The sequence below is a fragment of the Protopterus annectens genome, chromosome 5.part0, assembly GCF_019279795.1.
Source record: "Protopterus annectens isolate FY-2018-M chromosome 5.part0, PAN1.0, whole genome shotgun sequence".
In the NCBI taxonomy this organism is placed as follows: domain Eukaryota; kingdom Metazoa; phylum Chordata; order Ceratodontiformes; family Protopteridae; genus Protopterus; species Protopterus annectens.
In genome coordinates this window covers 767,490,174-767,518,053 of record NC_056735.1, presented here as the reverse complement: position 1 = coordinate 767,518,053, position 27,880 = coordinate 767,490,174, and the positions used below count along the sequence as shown (strand labels likewise).

At 40.5% G+C, this 27,880-nt stretch overlaps 1 protein-coding gene across 1 annotated transcript in view; it reads right to left on the bottom strand.

Annotated features, from left to right (window-relative positions):
• The window catches only part of ACAT1 (acetyl-CoA acetyltransferase 1), a 704,624-nt gene that overhangs the window by 376,426 nt on the left and 300,318 nt on the right, over positions 1-27,880 (bottom strand). The window contains exon 5 of the mRNA XM_044072617.1: positions 27,112-27,207. Coding sequence (XP_043928552.1) covers positions 27,112-27,207 — 96 coding nt within the window. The remainder of the gene's footprint in view (positions 1-27,111; positions 27,208-27,880) is intronic.

Sequence of the window (27,880 nt, the reverse complement as noted above, 5' to 3'; positions counted from 1 at the left end):
TGATTAAGTATGTTTTTTTAATGTAACAAAATATATGGAATTGTGGGGGACAGGTAGGAAAGAGAATAAACAACTTATAGAATTTTGTGGAATGTTATATTGTGTATCAATGTTATGAAAATGCTAATAAATACACAGATAAGTTATATAACACAGTTTAGCATTATGGGTAAATATGGAACAGGAGATGTACAAAATTATTACACAATAAGAAATGGGATGGGATAAGCAGTTGGGGTATTGAAATGTTAAAACTAAAGAGGAATGCTTGAGGTGCATAGTACCTATTTTGCCTTCTTGGTTCCCCAGAGGGAGTAATGGTCTGAAAGGCATCCCTGGGGGCAAATTGAAAACTCTGTTTCACTATATATCAGGCATGCTTCAAATTGACATATTTGGGAGAAGTAAATAGTGTTGTGTTTAAATTATTTTTATTTTATGTTGTAGCTTTGTCTTTTTTAAACATCTTTATTAATTTTTTTTTTACTTAAGACACAGGCAAACATGCATGCACAGTAAAGAAAAACATACTAACATTTTCCATCACATATCTTTTATTTAGTTGTAACTATCATCAGGTCAACATTACACAAACTGCTGAATTACTACCCTCCCTTAAACCTCATTCCTCCTGAGCATTATTCTGCATCTACTTACTGTTCCCACAATTTCCATTTATTTCTATGAAATTTGCTCCTTCGTTTTCTAAAGAGCCATCTTCCAGTTCTTCTTTCTCTTTTATAATATTCGGTACTTTAAATACAGTTGGTTTACACTTCAACTCCCATTTTCTATTAATTGCTTTTTAGGCAGCCAACAGAATAATGCCTTACTATGTTCTAGGCAATTCAGACCCTGTGTCCCAGCTCAAAACAATAATTTCCTTAGTTACAGCCATTTGCTACTCCAATATTTCTGGTAGTGCACACCACAAGGAATTTTTAAATCTGCCAACTCATTAACCCCCCCCCCCAAAAAAAAAAATATGTTCCCAATTATCTCTTTCTTCCCCATCACACCTCCAACATTTGCTATATACCTGAAGAAAAACTCTGAAGTCTGCTTGAGGCATGTAAATACCTGTACAATTCCATCCGTGAAAAGATCCTAAACCTTCTGGACTTTGTTGCATATTTGGGAGCCAATCAAAAGTTCTCTCGTTGTTCTCTTGTAAATTGCTTTTCCAGTCTCTCTTCCCAATCTTTTCTAACCTTCTCTGACTGATACTTATAGTCATCACGCAATATTTTATATGCCCAACTAATTACCGTCTTAACAGCTTCTGTTCTAAATGCAACTACAATCTCTACCAGAGCAAATCTTTCACTTAAGATTCCCCTTATCCTTTTCTTTTTGTCTACACTCCATATCAATCCCTGGTTGGACTGCAGGCTAGAGACTGCCTTCCCTAATGTCTTCTTGGTTTCATCCCACTCTAACTTTCCCTCTCTAGTTATTTGATCCCAATAACTTGTTTCCTTTAACAGTTTGCTCCAGTAAATTATTCTCCCTTGCCTATTTTCAGTTTCCCTACTTGGAGTCATCCCTACTGGCAAAGTCCCTTTCACCATTGTTGTGTTGATTTAGTTCTTAAAATGATTTCTCCAACTTTATGAAGACAATACTCATTATGGTAATACTCTAAGGATGTGCATCCGAAATTCCTCTATTTCCTGAATCTCCCTGTTCATCATCACCCCTTTCCATTTTGAATTACAATCTTCTATTTGTGTTAGTACAAGTCCTAATCACGTAGATTTAAAATATTCCCTTAAGTCAGGTAATCCTAAACTAATTTGTTGTATTGGATGGATCAACTTATCCAACTTAACTCTTGCCCTTTTCCCTCCCAGATAAATTATTTCAACTCTACTTATTGTCCACAACTTCTGCAGTTGATAACAATATGCCTCACCTGCATTTAAAAAACAAACAAAAAAAAAAAAAACCCTAAAGGGATTAAACTTTCACTTTTTGTCTTACTATCCACATCCACAAATACGACCTTCCAATTTCAAAGTTTTTGTATTTTCTTTAATTTTGTCTCTTCCCGCACATCCTTACCTGTCAAAACAGAAGATTTTTTTAATTAATACTCCAAAATGCTTCATTTTAAATGTGTCCCCATAAATATGGGTATCAGTGGACCAATTTGGGTGAGGGGGTATATAACTTATGACCATACCTTTGTTTTATCTTCTTTAATTTTACATCCCAAAAAGACTTGAAATGGTCTCAAAATGTTCCACAACACTAAGATGTCCTTTTCTGGACTTATCAGGTGCAAAATATTATCTGTAAATAAAGCCAACTTTTCTTGATTACCACACCAATTATATTGCTGTATTTCCTGTAACTCTAACTCTTATCAAGAAAGTACAGTTGTGTACACTTACCATAAATGTAGATGTTCAAGTGTTGCAGTCATTACATTTGGGTTATCTGCTTGCAGGTAGCCCTCAGTCGGCCTGATTAACAAAGCCTTGGGTCCTGCATCGGTTGCTGTCTCTTCTTCCATGACGTCAGGTCGTCAGGGGTATAAAACATGCAGCCGATGCCATTACATCAGTTTTTCTTGCCCCAGATGTCAGGTGCTCCCCTAATGGGAAGCAATTAAATATAAAAGTACAATGATCTACCTCCAACAAAAAAGCAAATACACCAAAAAGGCTTTTAGGCATAGTAAAGGAAAGTAGAGGTATAGCCAAATGAAGTTAGGGGGCTGGAGGGAGGGTAACCAGGACTGCAACAGTGAATACACTCGAACATCTACATTTATGGTAAGACACAACTGTACTATGTTCTTTGTGTTTCACTGCTGCAGTCATTACATTTGGGTAGATTCCCAAAGCTATCATTGGGAGGAGAAATTTAGATAGCATTGGGACCAGCTATAAGGCCCTGCAAGATTGCAGTGGCAAAGCCAGCTCTGGATTTAGAGAAAATTGGCAAATGATAATGCTTGGTGAAATTATGTACAGAACTCCAGGTAGCAGCTTCTAGGATGTCCCTGGTAGGGACGCCTCTGAGAAAGGCTGTAGAGGTAGATGGCAGCCCTGGTGGAGTGAGGTGTGATCCGCTGGGGGATAGGTTTTCCATGGTGCTTATAGCAGAAATGAATGCAATGGCCTATCCATATATATTGCATTGAAATAGCCTTCCCCTCTGCCCGTGCAGCAAAAGCCACCAGCAGTTGTTCAGATTTCCTTTGAGGTTTAGTCCGGTCCAAGTAGAATCTAAGTTGTCTGTGCACATCTAAGGAATGCAGTATCCGTTCCCCTTTGTTCTGTGGATTGGGAAAGAAGGTTGGCAAATGAATAGACTGATTAAGAGCCACACTAGATACCACCTTGGGCATGAAGGATGGATTGGTTCTGAGGGACACCCTGTCCGCATGAAAGATGATGAAAGGCTCCATTGCCCATAAGGGCCTGTAATTCACATACCCTTCTAGCTGAAGTGATTGCTAAAAGGAAAGCTATTTTCCAAGAAAGAAATTTTATGTCTGCAGTAGCAGCTGTCTCGAAAGGAGGTAGAGTGAGTTTCTCCAAAACAAAGTTAAGGTCACAGGCAGGGGTTGGAGCTCTCCTGGGTGGTCTCAAATTTTTGGCCCCTCTGAGGAACTGCTTGAGCAGTGGATGAGAGAAAAGGGGAGGTTGTGTGCTATAATGATCTGAAATGGCTGAGGCGTGGATTTTAATGGAAAAAAAAGACAGGCCCTTGTGAAGCATCTCAGTTAAGTATTGTAAAATCTTAGGTAAATTGGGCGCTGCTGTGCTCATCCCTTGAGATTGGTTCCAAGTACAGAATCTTTTCCATTTTTCAGCATAAGATTTTCTAGTACTAGGCATCCTTGCCTCTAAAATGATATCCATCACAGGTTTACTGAGGGATGGTAGAAAAGAGATTATGTAATTAGCCAGGCTACAAGGTTCAGTGTTAGAAGCTGAGGGTGCAGAATCTGGTTCTCCTGCTGAGACAACAGGGAAGGAAGTCTGAGGCAGGTGCCATGGGGATAACCGTGGCACAATGCGCAGGAGGGGGTACCAGTGTTGGCATGGCCTGTCTGGAGCAATCAAAATCATCCTTGGTTTGTCCTGTTTGATTTTTAGTAGTACTTTGGAAAGCAGAGGCAGAGGGGGAAAGGCATAGACTGATAGGTTTTTTCAGCTGAAGGACAGAGCATCCACTTTCCAGGCTTGCTTGTGGGGAGTCCTTGTGCAAAATTTGTCCAATTGGTAGTTCCAGGGAGAGGCAAACAGGTCTATATCTCGGCTCCCCCATTTGCTTGTTAACATGTTGAAAATCCTTGATTCCAGTTTCCACTCGTGTGGGTCCATGAGGTTTCTGCTTAGTCCGTCGGCCAGTGTATTTAATTTTCCTGGCAGGAATTGAGCTTGCAGGTGCACTTGGTAGCTCAAGGCTGTGTTCCACAATGCCATGGCTAGTCTGCAGAGGGGGTAAGAATGTGTACCCCCCTGCTTATGTACCACATAACAGTGGTGCTGTCTGTCTTTACCATAAGTTGTCCTGGAAGAATGTGGTCTGGCTGTCAGAGCATTCTGTACAGCTAACATTTCTTTTTGATTGATATGCAGGTGCATTTGACTTGGGTTCCATTTGCCCTGAATGCACTTCCCTGCCAGGTGAGTCCCCCCATGCATAGTCTGATGTGTCTGTTAGGGTTTGGGCGGCAGGAGGTGGTGTGAAAGGTAGTCCCTTGTTTTAGTGGCAGGCCTCTGCCCACCAAAGGAATTCTAGGCATAGGCAAGGTATGATAGGAATCATTGCTTCTAGATCCTGAGAATTTTGACACCATAGGCTTTTTAGATACCACTGTAGTTTCCTCATATGCAGTCTTGCATATGGAATTAGAAGAATGCAGGAGGCCATGAACCCCAAGGCTTGCAGCATTTGTCTTGCAGATAGCAGGGTTTTTATGGCCACTTGTTTGAAGTAGCTTGTCAAATTAATTTGTTTCTTTGGCGTGAGGTAAGCCATCTGGGAAGTTGTATTCAAGCTTGCTCCCAGGAATATAATTTGCTGACAGGGTACCAGGTGTGATTTCTTTTCATTTATGGTGTACCCCAGACAAGTTAGAACCCTTTGTACAAAGGCCAGACGATTCAAAAGTATGTCATGGCTTTCTGCCTGAATTAGACAATCATCCAGGTATGGGCACATCTGAATATTTCTTTGCCTGCAAAATGCAATAACTGGAGCTAGGCACTTTGTGAATACCCTGGGTGCAGTAGATAAGCCAAAGGGCAGTGCAGAGAAGTGATAGTGTGTGTAGCCTGCTTTGAAGCGTAGGTATCTTCTTTAAGATTCCCTGATAGGGATGTGCAGGTATGCTTCTTTTAAATCTAGTGTTGCCAACCAGGCATCTTTGCCTAGCATAGGAAGTAATTGATGAAGAGTCAGCATCTTGAATTTTGGAATTTCCAAAAAGGTGTTTAGAGTAGACAGGTCCAGGATAGAATGCCATGAATTGTCTTTTCTGAGTACCAGGAAAAGTCCCAAGTAGAAACCTTGTCCCTTTTCCTCTTCCGGTACCAGTTGAATAGCCCCCATGCTTAAGAGAGATAGTACTTGTTTTTGGACCTCTGCCCACTGATTTGGGGGTAGGTCCAGCCACCCGCTTGATGTTGGCAACGTGTGGAAGTGAAATCTGTATTCCTGGGACACTATATTTAAAACCCATTTGTCCTGGCTAATGAGCTCCCAGTTCTTTGCATGAAGAGCAATCTTTCCCCCCAAAGGGGCAGTCAGTTGATAAGTGCTTGGAAATTTTAAACTGAAGTCATTGAGACAGTTTACCATAGGGGGGAGTCTTATTACTCCCAGATTTGGAAGTGGAGGCCCCCCACTGCTCGAGTCCTGTGTGTCCCCTGGGACTGAAACCTGGAGCTTTTGCTGTGTCTGGGTTTGGCTTGAAAAGACCTGGAAGGGGCTGGAAAGCACCAATTCCCAGAGGGCCAGTGCCTACTAAATCTAGGAGGCTGAACTTGTAAGAAATCTTTAACAGTTTGCATAGATTTAGCTTTATCTTCCATCTTTTTAAGAACTTCCTCAGCCTTGTTGCCAAATAGGAGGTCCTGATTTAAGGGAGCATCCAACAATTTAGCTTTAACATGATCAGGCAAGGATTTGTCCTTTAGCCAAGCATGCCTTCTGAGCACAAACCCAGTAACAGAAGCCCTGCAAGAGGCCTCTAATGAATCAAAACCACATTGTAAAGTATGTTTTCCAACTTGTTCAGCAGAATGCATTAAATCCTGTAATTTTCAGGAATCAACATCATTTTCTGTTTAAGCAATCCAGTAACATGTTGCTGATACTTTAACACATGAAACTGGCAGTTTAAAGCCCTAATGGCCAAGGATGCAGAAGTGTAAACCTTCTTTATCCCATCTATCCAACGCCCTGGAGTCTCTATCAGAAGGGGTAGGATTTTTAGCAGTAGAAGCCTTAATGCCTTTGGGCCCCTGTGAAATAGTCTCTGGATCCGCAATAGGATTTTTAAAAAGGAACTTGTGTGACTCAGGGACCCTGTAGTATCGGTCAGGATTTCTGGAAGCAGAAGGCAAGGAATCAGGGGCCAAACTAGATTCCGAAAAAGCATCATCAACAATGTCTAGTACAGGAGGAATAGCTAAAGGCCTATGCTGAGGTAGAAGTAAGGAATCCCTAAGCCTCTTTTTTGAATCAGAAAAAAAAATGGCTTTCCCAGTGGAAATGCTCCCTTAGAGTATGCAAGGTTTCCCCAAAAGAAAAATCCTCTGGAGGGGAAGCAGAAGGAATGGAGTCCTCTCCATCAGAATCCTCATAAGTAGATAAGGGCAAATCCAGATCATCAGAAGAATCAGAAAAAAACAAAATCCTGGTCAGAAGATTCATAAACAACTTCAGTCCTAGGCCTCTTAGAAAGGAGGGGGGGGGGTTAGCTACCCATGATTAGAGTTAAATCTTCAGCCATTCTTTTTTTTTTTAGGCATAGAGACCTGAGCATGTGGCCTGGGCGTAGTTTTTTAGGCATGGTTCAAGATTTAGGCCTAAGTAAAGGAGGCATCGGTTTAATATGCAAGTCCGTAGGCCTGAATACACCCTCAGAAGCCGGTTCCTGCACAGCGGCTCTGGACCCATCCAAGGTAGAGACATACGTGGGTTCCATAGTTAAAGCACCTCGCAGCATCCGAATGGGTCTCAGTAGAGGCCTGCGAATCAGAAGTAGCGGGTATCAGGGGCTGCGAAAGCACCTCACTGAGTACTGGCAAACTGGTGACTGGCTTAGAAGCGTTGTCGTCAGTTTTGGACCTCGGCGGTCTGTCTCTGTCTTTATCTTTGCGTTTTTTTGGAATCCCGGTAGTCGGATGGCTAACCGACAACATTTCTGGATAATTAAACAGAGAACCGAAATATTTAGAGGCGAAAATATGCCGACGATGGATAGTGCACTGATTAAATAAAGCACAAAACCGACAGCAAGGTATGTCGTGGTCAGGGCCTAGGCAAGTAATACAGTACAAATGAAAATCTTTATGAGGCATTTGCTTTCCACAAGTAATGCAATTATTAACTTTTACTGACATTGGTAAGGAGCAAGAAAAAGTTTCCCCAACGGGGTACTTAGCTTTAGTTGAAGACTTCGGTTTTGAAACTCGAAAACGAAAATTTCAGGAGTCTGCCGACCGACACTTGCGAACTGCTTTTGCTTCGGGAACCGCACGGCAAGAAAGACTGATGTAATGGTGTCTGCTGCATGTTTTATACCCCTGACGACCTGACGTCATGGAAGAAGGGACAGCAACTGACGCAGGACCCAAGACTTTGTTAATCAGGCCGACTGAGGGCTACCTGCAAGCATATAACCCAAATGTAATGACTAACAGTGAAACACAAAGAACATCTAAGAGACAGCATTTTTTTTACCTCTTTTGTGACTCCCTCTCATATTTTTAAAGATGCTGAATGTGCATGCTGTTTTTGCCTTCCTGGTTCCCAGTGGGAGTGGTGGTCTGACAGTCATCCCAGAAGTCAACAGAGGGCTTTGTTTCACTATAAATCACTTTCATCTCGAGCATGACATCAGGGACAAGGAGGACTGAGGATGGGGGCAGCAGATAACTACAGAAAGGCCTAAACTGCAAGTACTTCTACGGTAAAGAATAGCATTAAATTAGTGTTTGTACGTTTCCTTCAACATTTATGATGTAGAGCTTTCCTAATTTCTACACATTAGTGGAACATTAACAGCACTAATGGGCTTCAGGAAAACAAAAGTTATGTACTTACCACTGTGATACACCTTATCATTTCAGTCTGTCAGTTAAAATATATGGGTCCTCCAGCCCGTGCTTGGATTGGATCCTACCAATTTAGTGGTTCAGCTCCGCCCTTCCCAAACATTTACCCACAATCCCCTACTCCCCCCTGAATAGCTCAGATCACATTTGATGCCTTAACCTAAGCATTTCTGTACTGCTTTGATTCAGGAGATACAGTACTTCAGATGCCACATACTGACAGGAGAAAGGAGGCTGAGGTGTCATACTGGATAGACTGGAATGAAAGTACCTATAATTATACTATTATTATTATTGTACTCATCCCTCATTAGACCTATTATAGAGTATAATGCCCCATTTGGTATGTATCTCACAAGATATCTACAACAGCTGAAAAGGCCACAGAAGTACCTCACTAAAAGAATTACAGGCCTAAAGCAGATGCCATATGCTGACCATCTAAAAAAACTCCAGATATACTCTGTGGCATATCGTCTACTCAGAGGCGATCTCTGCTTAACATACAAGGCCATGTCAAACTCTGAGCTGCTGGACATGCTCCACTTTCAGAAATCCCAATCCCTCAGGCTCCAGGGATCTAAACCTTGTCATCACAATGAACAAAACATGCTGGAGGGATAAGTTCCTGACCAAGAGAATCCCTATACTCTGGAATAGACAGCCCATACATATCAAGCAGAGCGCCTCCTTGGTCCTCTTCAAAAGGAACCTTGATGATTGGATGGGAGATAGGAAATTCACCCTGGGGATCATGTCAGCCAACCTGCTAGACAGGGTCCAGAGAAGTAAATATTGTGGGAAGAAATATCCAGGGAATTGTTGTGGCTAGGCTTGTATGGGCCCTAGGGCCGATAGCCTAGTACCAACCTATGAACCTATTATGACAAACATATAACTTTCATATCCTATTCATTTAGTCCGTCCAATCCGACATATGGGTGACAAATTCTAAGCTACTAGATTCTTGGCTGGCTACAAGACAGGAGACCCTTCAGGATGGAAACTCCAGAGGATGCTCTAGCAATACAGTCTAACTCGAATGTAGAAACAATGCTGCCTGTGTACATCCAATGCATCTAAAATGTATTCCACTTTGTTTTGGTAACTCAGGAAATACACTGGAAGATGTATGGGGCTTTGATAAATTGGTCTCAGAAGCCACTTTTGGAAGAACAGAAAGGCTGTTTCTCATGGTGACCCTAACCTTATGGAATACAGTGTACAGAACAGAAAATAAAGAATGGAGCACCGAAATCCTCCTGGCTGAAGTGACAGCTACTAAAAGTGTAGTCCAAGATACAAATTTTAATTCTGCAAATGTGACTGGCTCAAATGGAAGTCTGGACAGCGCCTCCAATACGAAATTTAAATCTCAAGGAGGAGCCTCATCCTTTATGGGAGGCCTCAAATTAAAAGTACCTTTTAGAAAGGCTTTACATAACTTATGACAACCCAAAGAAGAATCCTAAAACTCAATGAAGAAGTAGGAAACAGATGCCAACTGTGCCTTGATAGTGAAAAAGATGGATCCAGAAGAAAAGATGGAAGATAATAAACGCAGTACATCCCCCAAGAAGCCCAAGAAAGGGTCTATGTTATGAGATTCTGCCCATATGCAAATCTTTTACACTTACTGCGACTCACCTTATGTGTGGATGATTTCTGTGTAGAAGTAAGGATGTGTAGTACATCAGCAGGAAGGGGAGCGTACCATGCCATCACTGGAATTGGAGAAATCATGCAGTTAGTTTCTCTTTGGAAATGATGGGTAAGGTTCCCCGGATAGGCTAGTGATTAGATCTGGTATCAGATGACATGGTCAATGGGGTTCCTTCAAATAATGTTTTAGAAGGGCCAAGCATATCTTTCCGGGCCAAAATAAGGATGACTGTGGTCTTGCACTGAATGGCTTTCTGCACGAACTTGGTAATGAGTGGAATTGAGAAACATGTACAGAATAGTACTGGAGGCCAATAACTGGAGACAGTGTACCTGGGGTTCTGTCCCTGATGAGGAAGAATAGCAAAATATTCATTGTACCTGATGTTCTGTAGAGTAGCAAACAGATTGCAGCATTTTTGCCCCGTGATTGAAACTTCTTGCAACTGCTGGGTTCAGGGACCACTTGTGAGGAAACAGGAGATTCCTGTTGAGCCTGTCTGCAAGGATGTTGAACCTTCTAGGGAAGTGTGCTGCAATCAGAAAATCATGAGAGGTCACTGCCCATTGCCATACTCTCCTGGAAGAGTGGATAGGATCTGGTTCCCCCTTGATTGTTTATGTACTAGGCTACTATCACATTGTCTGAATGTTTGAGAACCACCCTCATCTCTAGGACATTTATATGAAGAAGGCAAGCCTGAGTCCAAACAAAAACTTTTCTTCATTCTCCCTTCACAATGTCAACCCCCCACCCCCACCCAAGGGAGGATGCGATCATAGTTACAGTTGTTACTGGAAGAGGGATGTGGAAGGACCTGCCTGCAGCTAACAGAGGAGAATGATGCCACCAGTTTAGATGAGTTCTGCAAGACTGAGTTATCCTGATGGGGTGAGACAGGGAAGCCTACTTCTGAGACCACTGTGACTGGAGTAACCATTAAAGATTTCTCAAAATTTATACTGCCATTAGCCCTAAAACTCTCAAGATCAGCTGTTCCGGTGGACGATCAGATTCCAGATGATTACATACTCTACTTTCAATGATGTGATGCTGTCTTGAAGAGATCAGAGTTATGGCCTCATCCAGATGACAGCCCAGAAAAAATAGATGTTGAGTGGGAATCAGGTTATATTTTCCTGGGTTTACTGTGATACCCAAAGAAGCTCAAAGATGAATCAGATGCAGCTAGGTGCTAGTCATCTAGGTAAGGGAAAATTTTAATCCCTGACAACATAAATGGGTTGCTACTACCCACCATGCATTTGATGAACACCCTGGGGGGTGGGGGGTGTTGAGACCAAACGGCAGGGCTCTGAAACTGACCAGCTTCGAAATGGAAGTGCAGGAATCTCATGGACTTTGTCTCTATTTTCTTGTGAAGGTAAGCATCCTGGAGATCCACAAAACACATTCACTCTTTTGAAGACGTGGAAAAACTGACTTCACCAAAACCATCCGAAAGCAGGTCTTTTCGACATAATTGTCAAGAAAACTTAAGTCCAAAATGGGGCAGAGGTCCTTTGTTTTCTTTGGAACCAAAAAAGTGCAAGTAAAATCCTAACCTGGTATGTTGGGACCTCCTGCAGGACTCTTCTGTAGAAGAGAACAAACCTCTTGTATAGCAGCCTTTGCATGACTGGGTGGGACATCCAGCAATAGGGTTTGAGGGGGTGGGTGGGGCTCCAAAAATGGAATTTGCTAACCACTGAATACAATCCCTCTTACCTATTTGTCTTGTGTGATGGTAAACCACGAGTGAGGGAAGAGAAGTGTCCCCCCGACTGCCACCAGAGTGCTACAGCCAGGCAAACCTTCAGTGATTCTGGAGCCATCTTGTCAGAGAAGGGCCCACAGAATCCCTGGTGCTGCAAACCTTCCTAACCTGAGGGACAGAATCCATTGAAGTGGCTTCCTCTGCCACATTTTCTGACAGATGTGGCTTACTAATGCTGCTACTTAGAAAAAACAAAGTTAAAAAACATACTTTTGTTTCCTATTCAAGTGCACTGAGGTGTCTCGAACTTCACTTCTAATGCAGGAGGAGGTGCTGATGTCCTGCTCACTCTTCTGCATCCTTTCTTTTACTGTGGAATCAAATAAGGTGGTTCCTTCAAAGGGGGCATTTGTGAAGGATGCTTTAAAGTTGTCCACAAAATTAGAAAGATGCAGCCACACACACCTCATGGCAATGCCTGCTCCAGCTGCTCTTACCCCCCCCCCATCTGCTGCATTATGTAGCAGAAGCATGACAGGTGGGTGATGTCAGACACCACTGACAGAGTGGCTTGAAGCTGCTTCTGTGACTCTGGCACAATGGAGTTCTTCAGAGTGAATAAAGCTTGTGAGTGAGACCCCTCCGCACGGAACCAGTTCATATGAGCGGCGTAGTTCACGGCCCAGATAGCAAAGGAAATAAAAGCACATGTCCACTTCCCCAGTCTGCCCACAGTCTGAGACTCCTTGTTGAGCAGGTGAATAGATGAGCCTTCAGAGAAGGCTCAAACATAATGGAGACCACTGGGGGAGTCTTCACTCAGAATGGCTTATCCTTATAGAAGGGTGCAGTACCTTGTTTGGCTTGGGTACTGACTCATGTGTCAAGCTCCAGACATGATTTTCTTACTGCCAGCTGCCCAGGCTGTCAGCAAGAGGGCCCACCTAAGAAGTAAAAGGGGTAATTTCGTAAGCCTCAAACAATATTGCTCCATTGTGTGTGTGTGTGTCTGTGTGTGTGTGTCTGTGTGTGTGTGCCTGTGTGTGTGTGCCTGTGTGTGTGTGTCTGTGTGTGTGTGTCTGTGTGTGTGTGTCTGTGTGTGTGTGTGTTCTCGCATGGGGTGGGGGTTCAGATGGCCAAGATCTCCCGTGTCTCATGAGCTCCATGATCTCTCCAAAGGAAATGTCCTTGGCAGGGGACTGTGAGGAGCCCTCAATCATCTGAATCAGTATCTGAAGCAGGCTCAGTTGGGGAGTCTAGGTGCTTCTTGCCAGCTTTCTTAGGTGGCTCAAGGGATAATACCATTGAACCTTCAGACGGCTGTCTCTGCACTAATGTAGGAAGTTTGGTATCTACAGCACAAATCTGCTCGGTTGATGCCTGTTATGAAGTCAGACCCAATGAGCAAGGATAATGGAGGAGAACAATAGTCAGAGGGCCCTGTAGATCTGCCTTGTGCGGTGAAATGATTATCCCTAATGCATGGAAAGCTGCTCCAACCTCTGTGGGATCCAAAGAGCCCATACCTGTGGCCAGATCAAATTCTCCAAAAGAAGAGTGTGGAAACAGTCTGGGTGGGATTCCTGGATCAGACTGAGTGGTCTATACACCAAGGAGGGGATCAGAGCAGAAGACTAAAAGGCTGACATCTCCGATAGCACCACTGGAGTCATTCACCCAATTCCTTTTTTGACTAGGTCATTGAGTCCGATAAGTCTGACGGGACCCAAGCTGGGTGAGTCCCTGGAGCCAATGATACATCGCAATGATTCCCAGGCCACAGGATCCAGTTCAACAAATGGCGCCAAGAGGATGGGAGTTGATTATGGATTACTGAGGGAACCTGGATCAGGATGAAATGCATAAATCTAATCAGCTTCGGAAGTGATGAAGTTGCCATGAATCCCACCTTGATTTGGGTTTGGAGGAACTTCTGAAATCGACTTCATAAACACTTTTTATGGGAGTTATAAGACCTTGTAAACCAGGCTGACGAGGGTCTAGAAACAGACTTCTCCAGTCTCTTGGGAGAATCTTGAATAGTGATAGAAGCCAACAGCTCTCGCACCAGAGGTGGGGCACATGTTGGCGTCCGAGCCACAGGGTCTTTGAGTCTACACTAGAGCTGAAGAATCCGATGAATGCTTCCTCGACTCTCAATCCTTAGGCTTTGGGGTTTATAAAAAGGCTTTTTGGTTTTGACTGGCTACAAATCTGGAGGAAGAAGCTCTAACAATCAGCTCATTCTTCTCATCTGACAAGGCTCTAGGGCCAAAGGCAGCAGAGATGTCGTAAGAGGCACTAAGATGTGCAACCCCTAAACAGATCACACAGAGATCATGGGGGTCTTTCATGGAATTTTATGCCTGGATTTGCAGCATTTCTTGAAGCTGGTATCTTTCTCCATTACAACACAAGAAAACCAGTACACAGAAATACACCAAATATATATATATATATATATATATATATATATATATATATATGAAATAAACACATACATATACGTATGTATACTTACTGTAAGTCAGAAAAACAAAGCAAGCCTATGAGATTAATGTTGAAAATGAGCACAAACTACACAGAAAAGTCATAACTAGACTTTTGACTAACACCTACACTAGAAGAATAGGTAACAAAAATGGCATGAGGCCACAAAATGAAAGGCTGAAAGAAATCTTCTAATATCGTACGAAAATTATCAGAACTGTCTATTCTAACTATTTTAAAAATGAGTACCTACATACTACAATCAAAAGACTGCAAAAAGTTACTTTCTCCTAAGTAACAAATCAGAGGTGGAACACTCATCTGCCGAGATTCATGTTGTTACTCCAGCAATCAAAGATCTGAGCTAGTCAGGAAAGAGCATGACATTGTGGGTAAATGGTTGTGAAGGGCTTGAGGCTGGACCACTAAATCGAAGGGGATCAGGTTCAACCAGGTGCTCAAGGACCCTTATGTTGGATTGGATGGATTGAATGAGTAGGATCATATGGATCACTACATGTACATGATAAAGTAACCACAAAAAAAAAAAATTACCAGCACGTTACTCAGATATTTGTGACTTATATAAAAGCTGCTTTGCAAATACTGTCCTCATTATGGAGCAATCTGATGCTTTTTGTTTTAAAGATTTGTTAGATAGGGATGTTTCCTGCAAAGCAAAATATGTAATATGCTACATCAGTCAACTCTTCAATATTTTTGTAGAATGTCCAAATTCTGGCCTATTTTTAGTCTGTTCCACAATCTACGGTTTTTTGGAAAATCATGGAGGTTTGAAGTCACTGAATAATGTAAGATAAGACATCAGAGTTTCACACTTCATTTCCTTCAGAAAATGCGTAACACAAATCCTGTTATTGTAGCAACGTTTTAATTTATAAGAGCAATATTTAAAATCTATCCCTATTTTTGGGAGTTGCCCTCCTCCCCCAATATTTTAGGCTTTGTCATTTCTTGCACTAAGATGTTGAGAAGGATGAATATCCTAACATGGGACCATAATATGTTATCCTATAAGGAGTTTTAAGACTATAATCCAAAGGACATGGACAGATGGATTAACACATATAGAAGATTCTTGTCAGAAGCAAGAGGCAGAGAAAGGACTAAATATACTAGACCATGAAAACCCTAATGCTCCTATGAGTAGCAGCATGTATGAGACCATGAACCCCCCCCCCCAAAAAAAAAAAATATATAGGAGTCAGAAAAAGGCATATTACAGATTGAGAGTCCCACGTGTGAAATTCTAGCAACAATATGGAAGATAATCCTGAACCCAACCCTCTCAGAAGAGCCCTAGGAGTAGACAAATTAGTGTATAAAACTTTATCCCCTAGAAACCGATAGCTTCCCCTACCCTTTATAGATGTATAAACACAAGATGTTTCTGTTAATAGTCTAACAGAGATCTTACACGATACAACAGCAAGATCAAAACTAAGTTTTCAGGGATTCAGTGCTTAAGGGGATAAGAAACCATTTACCCTGCCTATCAAGACAAAGAATTATCCTCTCACACTTCAAGAGGAAGAAGACTTGAAACATGGAGGGACTTTAGATTCTGAGTAGTAACAAAAAAAAAGTTAGAAGTCATAATATGGGAAGGTGGCAATGATACAGGTGAAAAAAATATCAGCAGACATGAGAAATACAAAAAACACAACTTATCTGTAAGAAAAAGACAGTAAGGTTAACCTGTAAAGACATCCTACTATTCCAAGATATAACAATAGGAACATGAAACAAACAAGTTTGATCAAGAGTATGTTTAAGAACTTTACACTGCAGTCAGGTAATAATTTCATCTGCATCTGGGAATACATGACAGGCGACAGCTTATACTTTGCCAGAGTGCACTACCATCAGAGTCGGACAGACAACAGACCATATACCCCAAGTTAGACAAATTACTGAAAAGTTTTTAGAGTTGGAACCTACCTCCCTACTGAGAAGCAAGTTACCTATAATGAAATAATTTCTAGAATACAATGCTGGAAGCCCAAATAATAAAACTATAACAGACTTAGAAAATTAGGTGGGTGTTGAAAATGATTGCCACCAAAGCCTGGTTCAGCAACAATAATGCACGCCTGAAGCTTAAGGGACTTGTGCGGTACCACAATTCAAAAAAGTGTGTGTGTGTGTGTGTGTGTGTGTGTGTGTGTGTGTGTGTGTGTGTGTGTGTGTTTGGGGGGGGTCTCTATACATACAAAAGTCCTAACCTGACAAGAGAATTACTCTTAAGTTCTTGCAGGACTTTTGGAATACTGGACAAAATACACTTTGGTTTTTATGATTATAGCAGGGGAGTTGTACTTACCCCCCAGAGGTTCATTACTTATTGATATCAAATCAACAAATTCTCACTGATTCAGCATGTTAGGTTCACAACCAGGGAAAAAGCTATTTTGGATAAAATCAAAGTAGTGGATATTCAAGCCAGGATCAACTTTTAAGATAATCCCTCCTTTAAACAACTTTCACAAGATCAAAGAGAAACCATGTAAAATATACTGGCAACTAAAAAAATTAATCAGGAATTTCAGGAATAAAAATGGAATTTTCACTTTATTACTAACAAAGTGTATTAAAACTGGAAGCTGTTTAAAAAAAAACTCATCATTTAAGTGAAAATATGTCTCAGTGAAAACAACAGTATCCAAGAGAAACACCATATCTGGTGGAATAGGTCAATAGAAAAATTAGCTAAAATTAAAAAAAAAAAAAAAAACTATCCAATAAGATGGTTTAGAGCAGCAACAATGGACAGCAAAAGGAAATATGACTATAACTTAACTAGCTTTTTGTATTGACAACAGTAAGTCATTTTATAACAACATTTGGGACTACAAGGGGAAGAACAGACTCTGCGCTGTTTTAAACAAGAACAACAAGATACTTTGCACTACTGAGGATGTTTGTCAAGGAATTTGCTAAAAATGTTTGAGTATCTCTACACATAGGGACAGTTAAAACTTGAACAAACGAGTCCCCCTATTCTCCTGTCCCCGGTAGTTAAAGAGGAACGCAGGAGAGATGTGCTTAATAAAGTAAACTCTTCTCCAGGTCCTGATGATAAACAGGTATTTTATATCCAAGATTAAGGACAGTAAAATGCTTAGCCTATCAGCCCTTTTTCAGCAATCATTAAAAAATGAGTTATGGGCCTCCAATATGGACAGACATGGTCATGTTATGCACATCTACAATATTACAATGGACAAGGTTGAATGTTATATAAAAAAAAAAAATCAGTCTTAAAAGCATTATATATGTAAAACTTCTGTAAGGACATTGCGATCATACATCAAAAATGTTATGAATCCAAAATTAATTGACGGAGAGTGGCGTAGGTTCATGAAACAAAGCTCATGTTGACTAATTTACTTACTTTCAACTCAGACACCATACACACAGTTGGCATGGCTCTCAGTAGAAGTCAATTTTCTGGATTTGGCAAAAGTATTGCATACTTTTCCTAGGATACCATGAGACTATATGATATCAATGAATGTGTTACCTCTTAGGTTAACTGGCAGTGGAGCAGAAACTCTTCAGGGAAAACAGGAGTCACTTCTGACAATGTTTCTCACAGGGTTCAGTATTGGAGCCCTTTCTGTTTTTAATCTTTGTGTCTACACTTCCACGAATGGTGAGTGTCAGTTTTCTGACCATTCTAAAATCTCCAGGATAGTAACTAGTGTGCGGGAACAGTCTGCTCTCCAATTTTATAATAAGCTATGTGTTGGCTCAACAAACCAATGTGGTGTTTAATGGCAAGAAATGCAAGCTACTGCATGTGGGCAACCACAATAAGTATTACTCATATGCAACAGGAGATGAGCTTATTTCATGCCTTAACAGTTTTAAAGACCTGTGTGTTACTGTCTCACAGAAAAGCTGAACTATAATTAACATGTGACTTTAAAAGTGAGGAAGTGGTATTAATTCCAGAAGCATGACTGTTCTAATGCCATTGTTTATTAGCACTGCTACATAAATACCGAATATGGAGAGTTTATTTCATCATTCAATGTTGGCAATTTATGGACCCTAGAAAAGGGTACAAAGGTGGTTCACAAAAAAAATGGATTCATGAAACATGGAATATGAGGTGAGACTGAGGATTAATCTAACTTCAGTTTTCTGTGTCTTTGCAGATGTGACCTCATAGACTTTTAATACTTTGTACAACAAAAAGCTGTTTTCCATTCCAGACATTAGATTTATACATTCAAAAAAGGCACAAGAAGTGATAAATCCTTAGGTATGACCCATCTGAAAAATCCAAGACAAAAGCAGGAATTTTTAAAATCAGCTCCATAGTATGATGGCAAAGACTGCCATGCAGTATCCTTACAGCTAAAACCATTAAAACCTAGAAAAAGGAAGCAGCCGTGATTTGGTGAAAAGGTCTCGTGGGATATTCATAAATGAAGATTGGCTTCTTAAGATCTTGTAAGAGGTCCAAGGTCTAGTCACAACAATGAAACACTCTGAAGTAAACTGTCGTACATTTCATTAGTTTAATAATAAAACACCTATAACTCTTTTTAGTAAAGTGCCATGGGATCTTTAACATTCACCTGAACTACCAAGCAATCTGGGTAGATGAGATCTTGGTTTAACATCTTAGCTCAAGAACTGCACACTTAGGACTGCAGCATCCCCTCCCCCCATTCTGCACTGCATCAGGTGTAAGAATACAGCCCATACTCTTCTGGTCTCCATGCATCAAAAATATGTGTGGGTTACCTGCTGAACCGCTAACACTTCAGCAAATAACAATAAAGTAGAACGTAACCGTTCACTTTGGTTTTAGCTTCCACAGTACACAATGTTCTCAGCTATTCTGAAATTACACTATAGCTGTGGCTCTTGTGCTTCTCCTTGTGATATTTCATTCATCTATTTTAAAAAAAAAAAATCTCATTGAGTGTTGTGGGAAGCCAAAGCATATGTCAGCAATAAACAACTGTAAGTCTATACATATAGCTTACTAGTGTGCAACTGGAGAGCTGGCTGTTTCTGTATGTTACATTGAATGGTATGCCAGTCCATTTCAGGATATATGGACACAGTGAAAGAGGCAATTTTTGAGCATCACCAAGTCACCTACCTGTGGGTCTTAGAGATACAGTAGAAAACACCTTTCGGCAAAACTCATACAATACAGGGATGAAATACAAAGTCAACACAGAAGACATGCAGCCCAGTCAGTGGAACTGAACCAAATCTCCAAACACTGTTGTATCAACTGAAGCATCCTTTAGGAATTTGTCTCCCCTGTCTGCTTACATCTTACTTCCTGCTACATTTAAGTTTTTTTTTTTTTAACCCTGGTAATGTTCCATTTAACATGATATTTGTAGCTCTGCTCCCCTTTTTTTTTTTTTACATCTAGTGGGGTTACTAACCTGTTCAGTCTCTGGAGGTTCATGCGTGCTCAAATATTCATATATAAAAAGCAGTACAAACTAGTAGAGTTTTGTGAGCATACTCATCATAACTGCAGTACAAGTATCAGTGTTGTAGTATCATTCATAATGAGTGGGAATTAACAGGTGAAAATCTGACTATCCAGCCAGACTTCCACAGCTTTGGAGATTTCCACCATGGGGGAGGATTCTTCTCATATCAGGGATGTTAGTAAGAGAGGGGGTTGGCATAATGGTTAAGGTCTTAACCTTAAAGACATAAGGTACAGGGTTAGATTCTGACCTCTGCTAAAGGGGAGGGGGGATTGGCATAATGGTTAAGCTCTTAATCTCACAGATACACGTACAGGCTTTGATTCTGACCCCTGCTTACTGGCTAGGCTCATAATAGTCTGTAGACTAAGTGTAATATTTACCTATGAACCTATGTATGGTATAACTGGGAAGGAGAAATCATTGCCACTATTAGTTTTTATTTTTAGGTAACTAAGGTGGTCAGGAACAATTCTAAGCACAGAGATTGGCTAGCAGGCTGATATGCTGTCCAGTCTCCAGGGTCAAGGGCTTGAAGATAATAACTAGAGAAGGTCTTTAAGGTTCAGGTTTTAGTAAACCTCCAAACCTAAACAAACATACGGGGGAGAGGCGAGAGGGAGACTACATTGCAACACTGATTCTTAGACTAACATACAGTGAGTATACTCATACTACATTAACAGGCAGGACAACTTTTGCAGCACCATCCATATACAGTACTAAAGCATTACTGAATTCTGGCCACAGACCCAAGATGAAGGAGTATATATCCTTCAAAACAGCAGTGGCAAATCCTAATCCTACTCTCTAATGGAGAGATGCCAACTTATAATACCTACACAGAAAGTATGGTTGAAGGTCCACACATCTTCCTTACAAATGCATTCAGCCAAAACATTTCTGTAAAGGGTGTAGTGGCTGTTTGTATTTTAATACGTACCTGCAGGCAATCAGAGTTTATGTGAACATGGTATGCCCGGTTTCTCTAACATGAAACAAAGTTCTAGACTGCTTGTCTGAAGTCCTTAGTTCTGTCTATATAATATATCTCAATTGTTTCTACATGTCCATCAACAGCAAGAATTTCTCTCTCTTTTTGTGTGTGGATTCAGAAAGATAACTGGAAGCTTGCTTTTTGTGGATTTGGGTAGATGACTGGAAGCTAAGCAGTTTGATACAAGGTTAGCTCTGAGACTACATTGGACATAAAAGAAGACCTGGTCCTAAGGACCAACCCCTATCCCTGTGAAATACCATGCAATGCTCCCAAAACATTAAGGCCTGTACTGACATTCTTTTGGCTAATGTAACAGCCATGAGGAAACAGTTTTCCAGGATAATAATGCGAGTGGTGCTGAGCAGACCAGATCAAAGTGAAAGAAAATCAGCTTTTATATTACAAAATTAAGGTCCCAAGGGTGCTGGTTTCTTTTTGGGCCTCAAATGAAGGAACCATTTTACAAACTGCTTCACTGCAGCAACAGATGCTAATATAGAGGTTTCAGGGCAAGCTGATAGGCAAAGGATAAAAATAAAGTCCTACTGAACCTTAGGCCATTTAAGGTCATTTGCCATATTCCTTGCACCAAATGGAAAATTTGGCCCCACCAAGTCTGGCAGGATTTCCTGGTGGCAAGTTTCCTACCTCCCTTATTACATAAAGCACCACTACTTCTTGTGTTGCTATATGGCCTTAACTTTCAGGTTGCTAATTTGTGACTTTTGAAGTTGCATCTATCAGCATCCCTTCATGTTAAGTCAGTAAGCTGTAAGAATGAGGAAGGTAGCAGGAATCATTCCCTGTCCAAATCTAGCAGCTGGGAGAACCATTGCTGCATCAGCTAAAGGAAGCCTATCAGTATGATACCTACACAACTTGTCTTGATTTTAGGAGAAAACTGTGGAGGGATTGGGAAAGCCTAAAGGTAGAACATCTGGGATGGTGGCTAAGGAGGTAGGTCTGGGAATACAAAGGAAATGTATGTAGGATGATGTCCTCCCACCCTGCCCTTCATGATGGCTTGCCATGCAAGAAGGTGCAGGAGATTCCACCTTCAACTGTTGTCAGAATAGGACATTAAAACAAGTTCTCTGGGATTCTGTTGTTGGCCCTCAAAGGGAGGGTTGTGAAATCCCCAATTCTGCTTTTAGGGTGCTACTTTTTCAGGAAACATCTGCATTCAAGCTGCCTTCTATCAGAATTCTGACTGAATGGGAACTATTGGTCCTACTTAAACCATACGTTTCATGCACTCTTATGGTTACAAGACAGGGTTCCCCTGAGGGGTGGAAAACGTTCCTCCAACAGCGGTGATCATCCTCTCTTCTCGTTTGCTCTTTTGCAGCTTTTCCTTCTCCTGCAACCTAAACAGAATTAACCTGTTATAAGAGGTGTTGGTGAATGGTACCTTAAAGCGGTCTGTGAAATTACAATGTCAGAGCTAGGTGTGATGCCATGCAAGTCCCAGTGGTTTATGCTCTTCCAATGACTGAATTATGCAACAGTCTCATTAACAGGTTAGATATGTTAGCCAAGGTAACTACCTGGGATACTAAGTGTTTGCTGTAAGTTTACATAGGGCAACTTATTCAATATCCCAAGAGTTTTTTCAGCAAGTTGAACTGAAAGTAGATCATGTGTATCAAATTAAGAACACTTAAAGAAAAGGCATCTAACAGACATACAAGCTTTCCAATGATATTAAACAGCAGACACTCCTCGCTTGAGGGTGGCTGGTCTGCTTGGTTCTCTTCTGAGTATGCTTTCTCAAGGGTGGCAGACACTACAGTGGAGTCAGGTAAAGTGGTCTTATTCCAACATTCACTGTCCTTAGCTAGTGAGAGGCTCCTGTCCTCTTGACGAGGTGAGAGGTTTCTGTCCAATCTTCTTGGAATAGGTCAACCTCATCCAACTCTCATCATACCCTCTGCGCAATCAGTGAAGCCATACAGTCTCCAGGGAAAGCCACCCAAAATATAGATGGGACAGAGCATTAAACCTCCTACAGTATGTGTTCTCATGGTGGGAGGCAGTGTCAGTGGGCCATGACCTGCAATAACAAATTAATTCAAAGATCTCCATAAATGTCAGGTTGTCAGGGTGGTGAAACTGTGGAAGCCTCCACTTCCAGATTGGCACTGAGATGAGGGGACCCAACAGGAGAGCCTAGATGCTTCTTTTTGGACCTCCTCTTCCTGTGAATACTTAGGGATGTATCTTGAGTGATGGAGAAGAATTTGTGCTAGATAACTTGGCCCTTTCCCTGAAGAGGCTTTCCACACACCCCTACCACTCTGACACAAATATTATAAGGACTACCTTGTCAGTCTGATGACCATCCCAGGGTAAAGCCAATGACTGTGCCAACTCCAATGGGATCTCAGCCAATGACTGGGGTTGACACTGCAACTTATTTTGTCCCTGGGTAACCAATATGAAAAGGCAAAGTACTAATTCCACAGACATGGAAGAAGCTACACCAAGTCTCAACACTAATCTGAAAGGCACAGATGATGGCTATCACATGCCCTCCATTGTTACCCTATACAAATATTCGCCAGGTTGAAGGTTAGTCATACCAGTGATCACTTATTTCCAGAAATGCTTGCCCATATTCAGATGTGACACCCTTTCTCATTTATGAACACCAGGTCCAGAACGGTTCTCTTTTGAGTAGCTTGCAACAGTGTTTGAGGCATTCTGTTTACAGCATCAAGCATCATCTTCCCCTTGGAGGTCAGTGAAAGTGTCCCACTCAATGGCTGACATACTGAAGTCCTCCTTAAAAAATAACCACCTTTTCCAGGATTCCAGCATGATTTGATCATTTTTTTTACCTTTTTCCTTCTCAAATAAGGTAATTTGCAGGTCCCTCTCTCAGACTGTAACAGCAATCATGGATTGAAATGAAACTGTGATTCTATATAAACCAGCAAATTATGAAAATTCGCTTATATGCAAATAAAGAACTCCTGAAGGTAAAAAACTTCAATCCACCTCTGACGTGTGGGTGAATGGGGACTACAATTACTCACATAAAAATTTTTATTTACTACATATACACTGTCTCTCACAGTATGGGAAATAGTCCAAGACACAGCAGCCTGAGATATAATAGACATTCTCTCACTTTTGCTCTCATTATGTCACAATGCTGAGGATTGAAGCCGAAGTCTGTGGAATGGTAAGAGTTGTCCAGTGTTCAACATGCAACTCTTATACAACATGAATTGCCAATTTCAGTATCCAATATGCTTCACAGTGCTTCCTCTCTCCAATTTCTCATCTGTGTTACTTGGATCTTTTCCCTTACACAGACTCATATGTCTCTCATAACCTGTGCATACTGACATGTTAACCCAGTTACTGACATGAGGGGACCCAATGGAAAAGCCCAGGTTTCCACTGGTGAGACAAGAGTGAGAAACTGTTCTTTAACAAAAACCATCGGCTTTGGCAACTATTTGTTTAAAGTGTGTCAAGCAGAACTCATTAACTTTGATTTTATTTTTGTACTGTCTTTTAGATCACTTATGGATTAATTACATGTGCCTTCTCCCATTAATTGCTAGTGTTTTGATTGAATTAACATCACTTATGTTGCTATGCTGTTTTACCGCAGAAGTTTCAGTATACTTGCTATATTCCATTGCCTCATACTTTAACTAGTTTAAATGCTTGCTGCTCTAAATACTGAGGAATTTAATCCCTAGGATCCTTAGCCATGACATTTTTCTTCCCTATCCACTCTCTGCCTTAAACTTGGCCTTCTAAGAATGGAGCCTCCAAAGAAATGTTCTTCTTTTCATAAGGTTCCTCAGAGTCCACTTGTGAGTCTCCACTCTGCAGGACAAATATCTATCTCAGTCTCTGTTTCTGGTGTTGCGTGCCAAGGCACAGGAACAATGGAGAGATTACTGTGGCGGGAGGGCACAATCCCTTTTCTATTATGCTCATCTTTCCAGAATGCAAGTGCTTCTTGGAAGGCAACCTCTGTGGCATTGCTGATGCATTTTCTTGTCCCAGGACAGGAAAAAAAAAAGATCCTAAGATCCTCAAACCCTCACTACCTCAAGTCAAAGACGAGCAATCTCATCTTTCAACCAACAAAGAAAGGTCTGCACAAAGAGACAGTACTGCATTCTTCAGAACACTTCCAGAAAACTGAACCACCAGATTTACTGCAACATTACTGCTAAACGCTGCCCTCTAAATGCTTTTCAAATTATTTCTCATGACCCTTAATTTCTATGAGTTTACATTGCCTTTTATTCCTATTAAAATATTCCACCGGTTATCTATGTGAAGACATTTTTCAGCTTTCACGTATCTGAATCTTATTTGCTTTTAGTTACATCTCCAACCACTAGGGATGGCATTCAATCCAACTGAAGACAATGCAAGTCAATAGCCAGTAATGCTGACATACGTTTGTAGACTTACTGTGTAGCTAAACAGTGGATATACTGAGTTATCTATGTGAAATATATTATATAATGTGTTTACCATAAGGCAGTTTTGCTGTTACTTCACGTTCTTGCGACTCTGAAGTTACAAAATTTCAGTAAAGGGGGTGAGCAGTGTATTTAAGCAGGGAGCGTGGGGGATTCAGAGGGGCTTGCCTCCTACTAAAACATTCCTTCTGCTATAATATTTGTAGTTTTCAGCCATTTAAAACAATATTTCTGTGCCCTGCTGAAATGTTGGAGGCTAGTGATACAGCTAATGTGACTGACTCAGGGTCTGTTTTTAGAGCTGGTACCTCATTTTGAGTAATTTACATCTTCAATTATGAAATATATATTTTTGTAATTGTTATAACTGATATTTACTTGCTATACTGTTAGCTTTGGATTACACGGTTTCATATTTTGCACGGTTATGGGTTTTTTGCATTTTATCTGATAAGTTTACTGGTTTCATTTTTGCTGATGTTAATTAACTGCCATGAAACCATCACTAGCAGGAGTAAAACCTTGGAGAGCTTTCTCTGATGCTCTTTCTCTTGCTGTGAAACAAGAGATTTATAGAAATACAGAATTGGCAAACATAATTAAAGTAACATTGCTTTGAGTGGTATAACTTTATTCCAATAGACGGACCAAATGACTGGTTTCTTACATGTGTGTGTGTGTGTTTATATGATTATATTCTGAAGTGTTAAACTTCAAAAAAAAATCAACAAACACTTTCAGTAACACTACCACTAAACGAGACAGGCTCAGAAACAGATCTATACACCATTTCTTCTGGCAGCAGGTTCAGGTCTGCCTCACGTACAATCCTTTTAGTCCTCTTCTCTTTTACATTATGGGTGGGGTGAATGTAACAAGATTTATTACTAAATCTGAATAGACAGCAAAAAGAGGGCAAAATTACAATGTTTTAGGTGATAAAGGTATATATATATATATATATATATATATATATATATATATATATATATATATATATATATATATATATATATACACACATGCATGTACGCACACAAATAGGTTTAAAAAAATGGTCTGAACTGCTGAGACATGAATATACTTAAGTTAATACTATACCCATTTCCTCCTTAAAGTATTAGTTTTAGTTCAAGAGCCAATGACACAAACTTCATGTTAACTTACAGAAATATAACAGTGCTATCTATGGCTCTCAACCGCTTAGAACATGAAATCTAGACAAAGCCTAAAATAATGGGTGGGGTACAAAGGTCCAAAAACAGGAAAATAGTTTAAATATAGCTCTTAAACTTAGAAAGTTGCTAGACTAATGAGTTTTGTGTTAGCATGTATCTTCTGAAGGTTAAGATGTCTGAAACTCAAACATATGTCATGATTTAGTGACTTCTGTCCTCAGTGATTTGTCAGAAAACACAAATTTTATGTAGAAAAGACCAAAATGTGAGACAAAAAATTGGAAGTTCTGTGAAAATTTGGACAGCTGACTAGTATGATACCATCTCCCACCAAATCAACAAAGTTAAGCTTTTGGAAATACAGGAAGGTTTAGCTGCTTTTACCTTGGTGGGTTAATCCCAAAAGTGGACCTGCTACCAAGGTTTACAAGCAAGCAATGAATAAACAGACCTCAGTAAAGACACCCTTATGAACAGTTACCTCTGTTGGTAGAGAACAAAAGATTACATATGCTTACTGTACAAGTAAAAACTGTATTTATATTGACTATTGTTAATGAATAATGAATTTGATATATTTGCTGCATGAGCACATAAGTATCAGTGCTGAAGGCAGAAGCAGACCATTCAAGCAGGCTATCCTCCTCAAAAAGCTCTACATATTTGGAACAATAACATGTAAAACATGGGTATTGCGTCCACTTTCTGGATAAATTCTTCAAAATGAAAACAGTTATACCTCTCAACTTTTCCAAAAACATACCCTAATGCTAAAAGTAAGTTTAGTTAACACAGTTATACGTACCACTGTCTTTTTGAAACACGGGTTTCAGTTTGGGAAATTTGTTGAAATCGACACGCTTATATTCCTCATCTTCAGCCACTACAATATCTGGCTTGCCTGCATAAAGCATAAAAAAACAATACATGTTAAATAATTTCATTCTAAAACAAACAAAATTTATCATCAATGGCAGCTATACATCTACTTAGCCTGGATCCATTTACAAATGGAAGCATAACAGAAAATAGAAGCCAGTTTGTGTGTGTTAATTAATTTACCAAGTCTGCCCTACAGAGAAAGTTCCTGCCAAAAACTATAACCTACCCCGACAGGCTTTGACCTTAGTGTAGGTTATATTTAGTTAGGTATGTATGGGAAGGATTAATGCACTCCACTAAAAAAAAAAACTGGTGAAGTAGAGTCACTAAATCATGTTTCATTGAACTGTGTTTCAGTCACCTGTAGGGTACGCAATACACATAAATGCTTAACAAATGTGTTGACAAATAAATGTCACATTTAATCTAACCTGCACTGTAGTAGTATGCACTGGCTATAGAAATTAGGTATCAGTTTAGTTAATGAGACATAGGTTCACTGGTAATTGCTATGTATAGACCAGCCACAGAAAAAAATAAATTAAAAAACAAAATCACAAATGAGTCGCTATAAAACAGCAATAGAGTACTCTTACAGTGTTGCATGCTGCTGTATATCAGCAGCAATCCTAGGTGGTAATAAGTTTCTGCTTAAGAGGTGTAGGGTGCAAATAGCTGTTGCAGCAGACTCA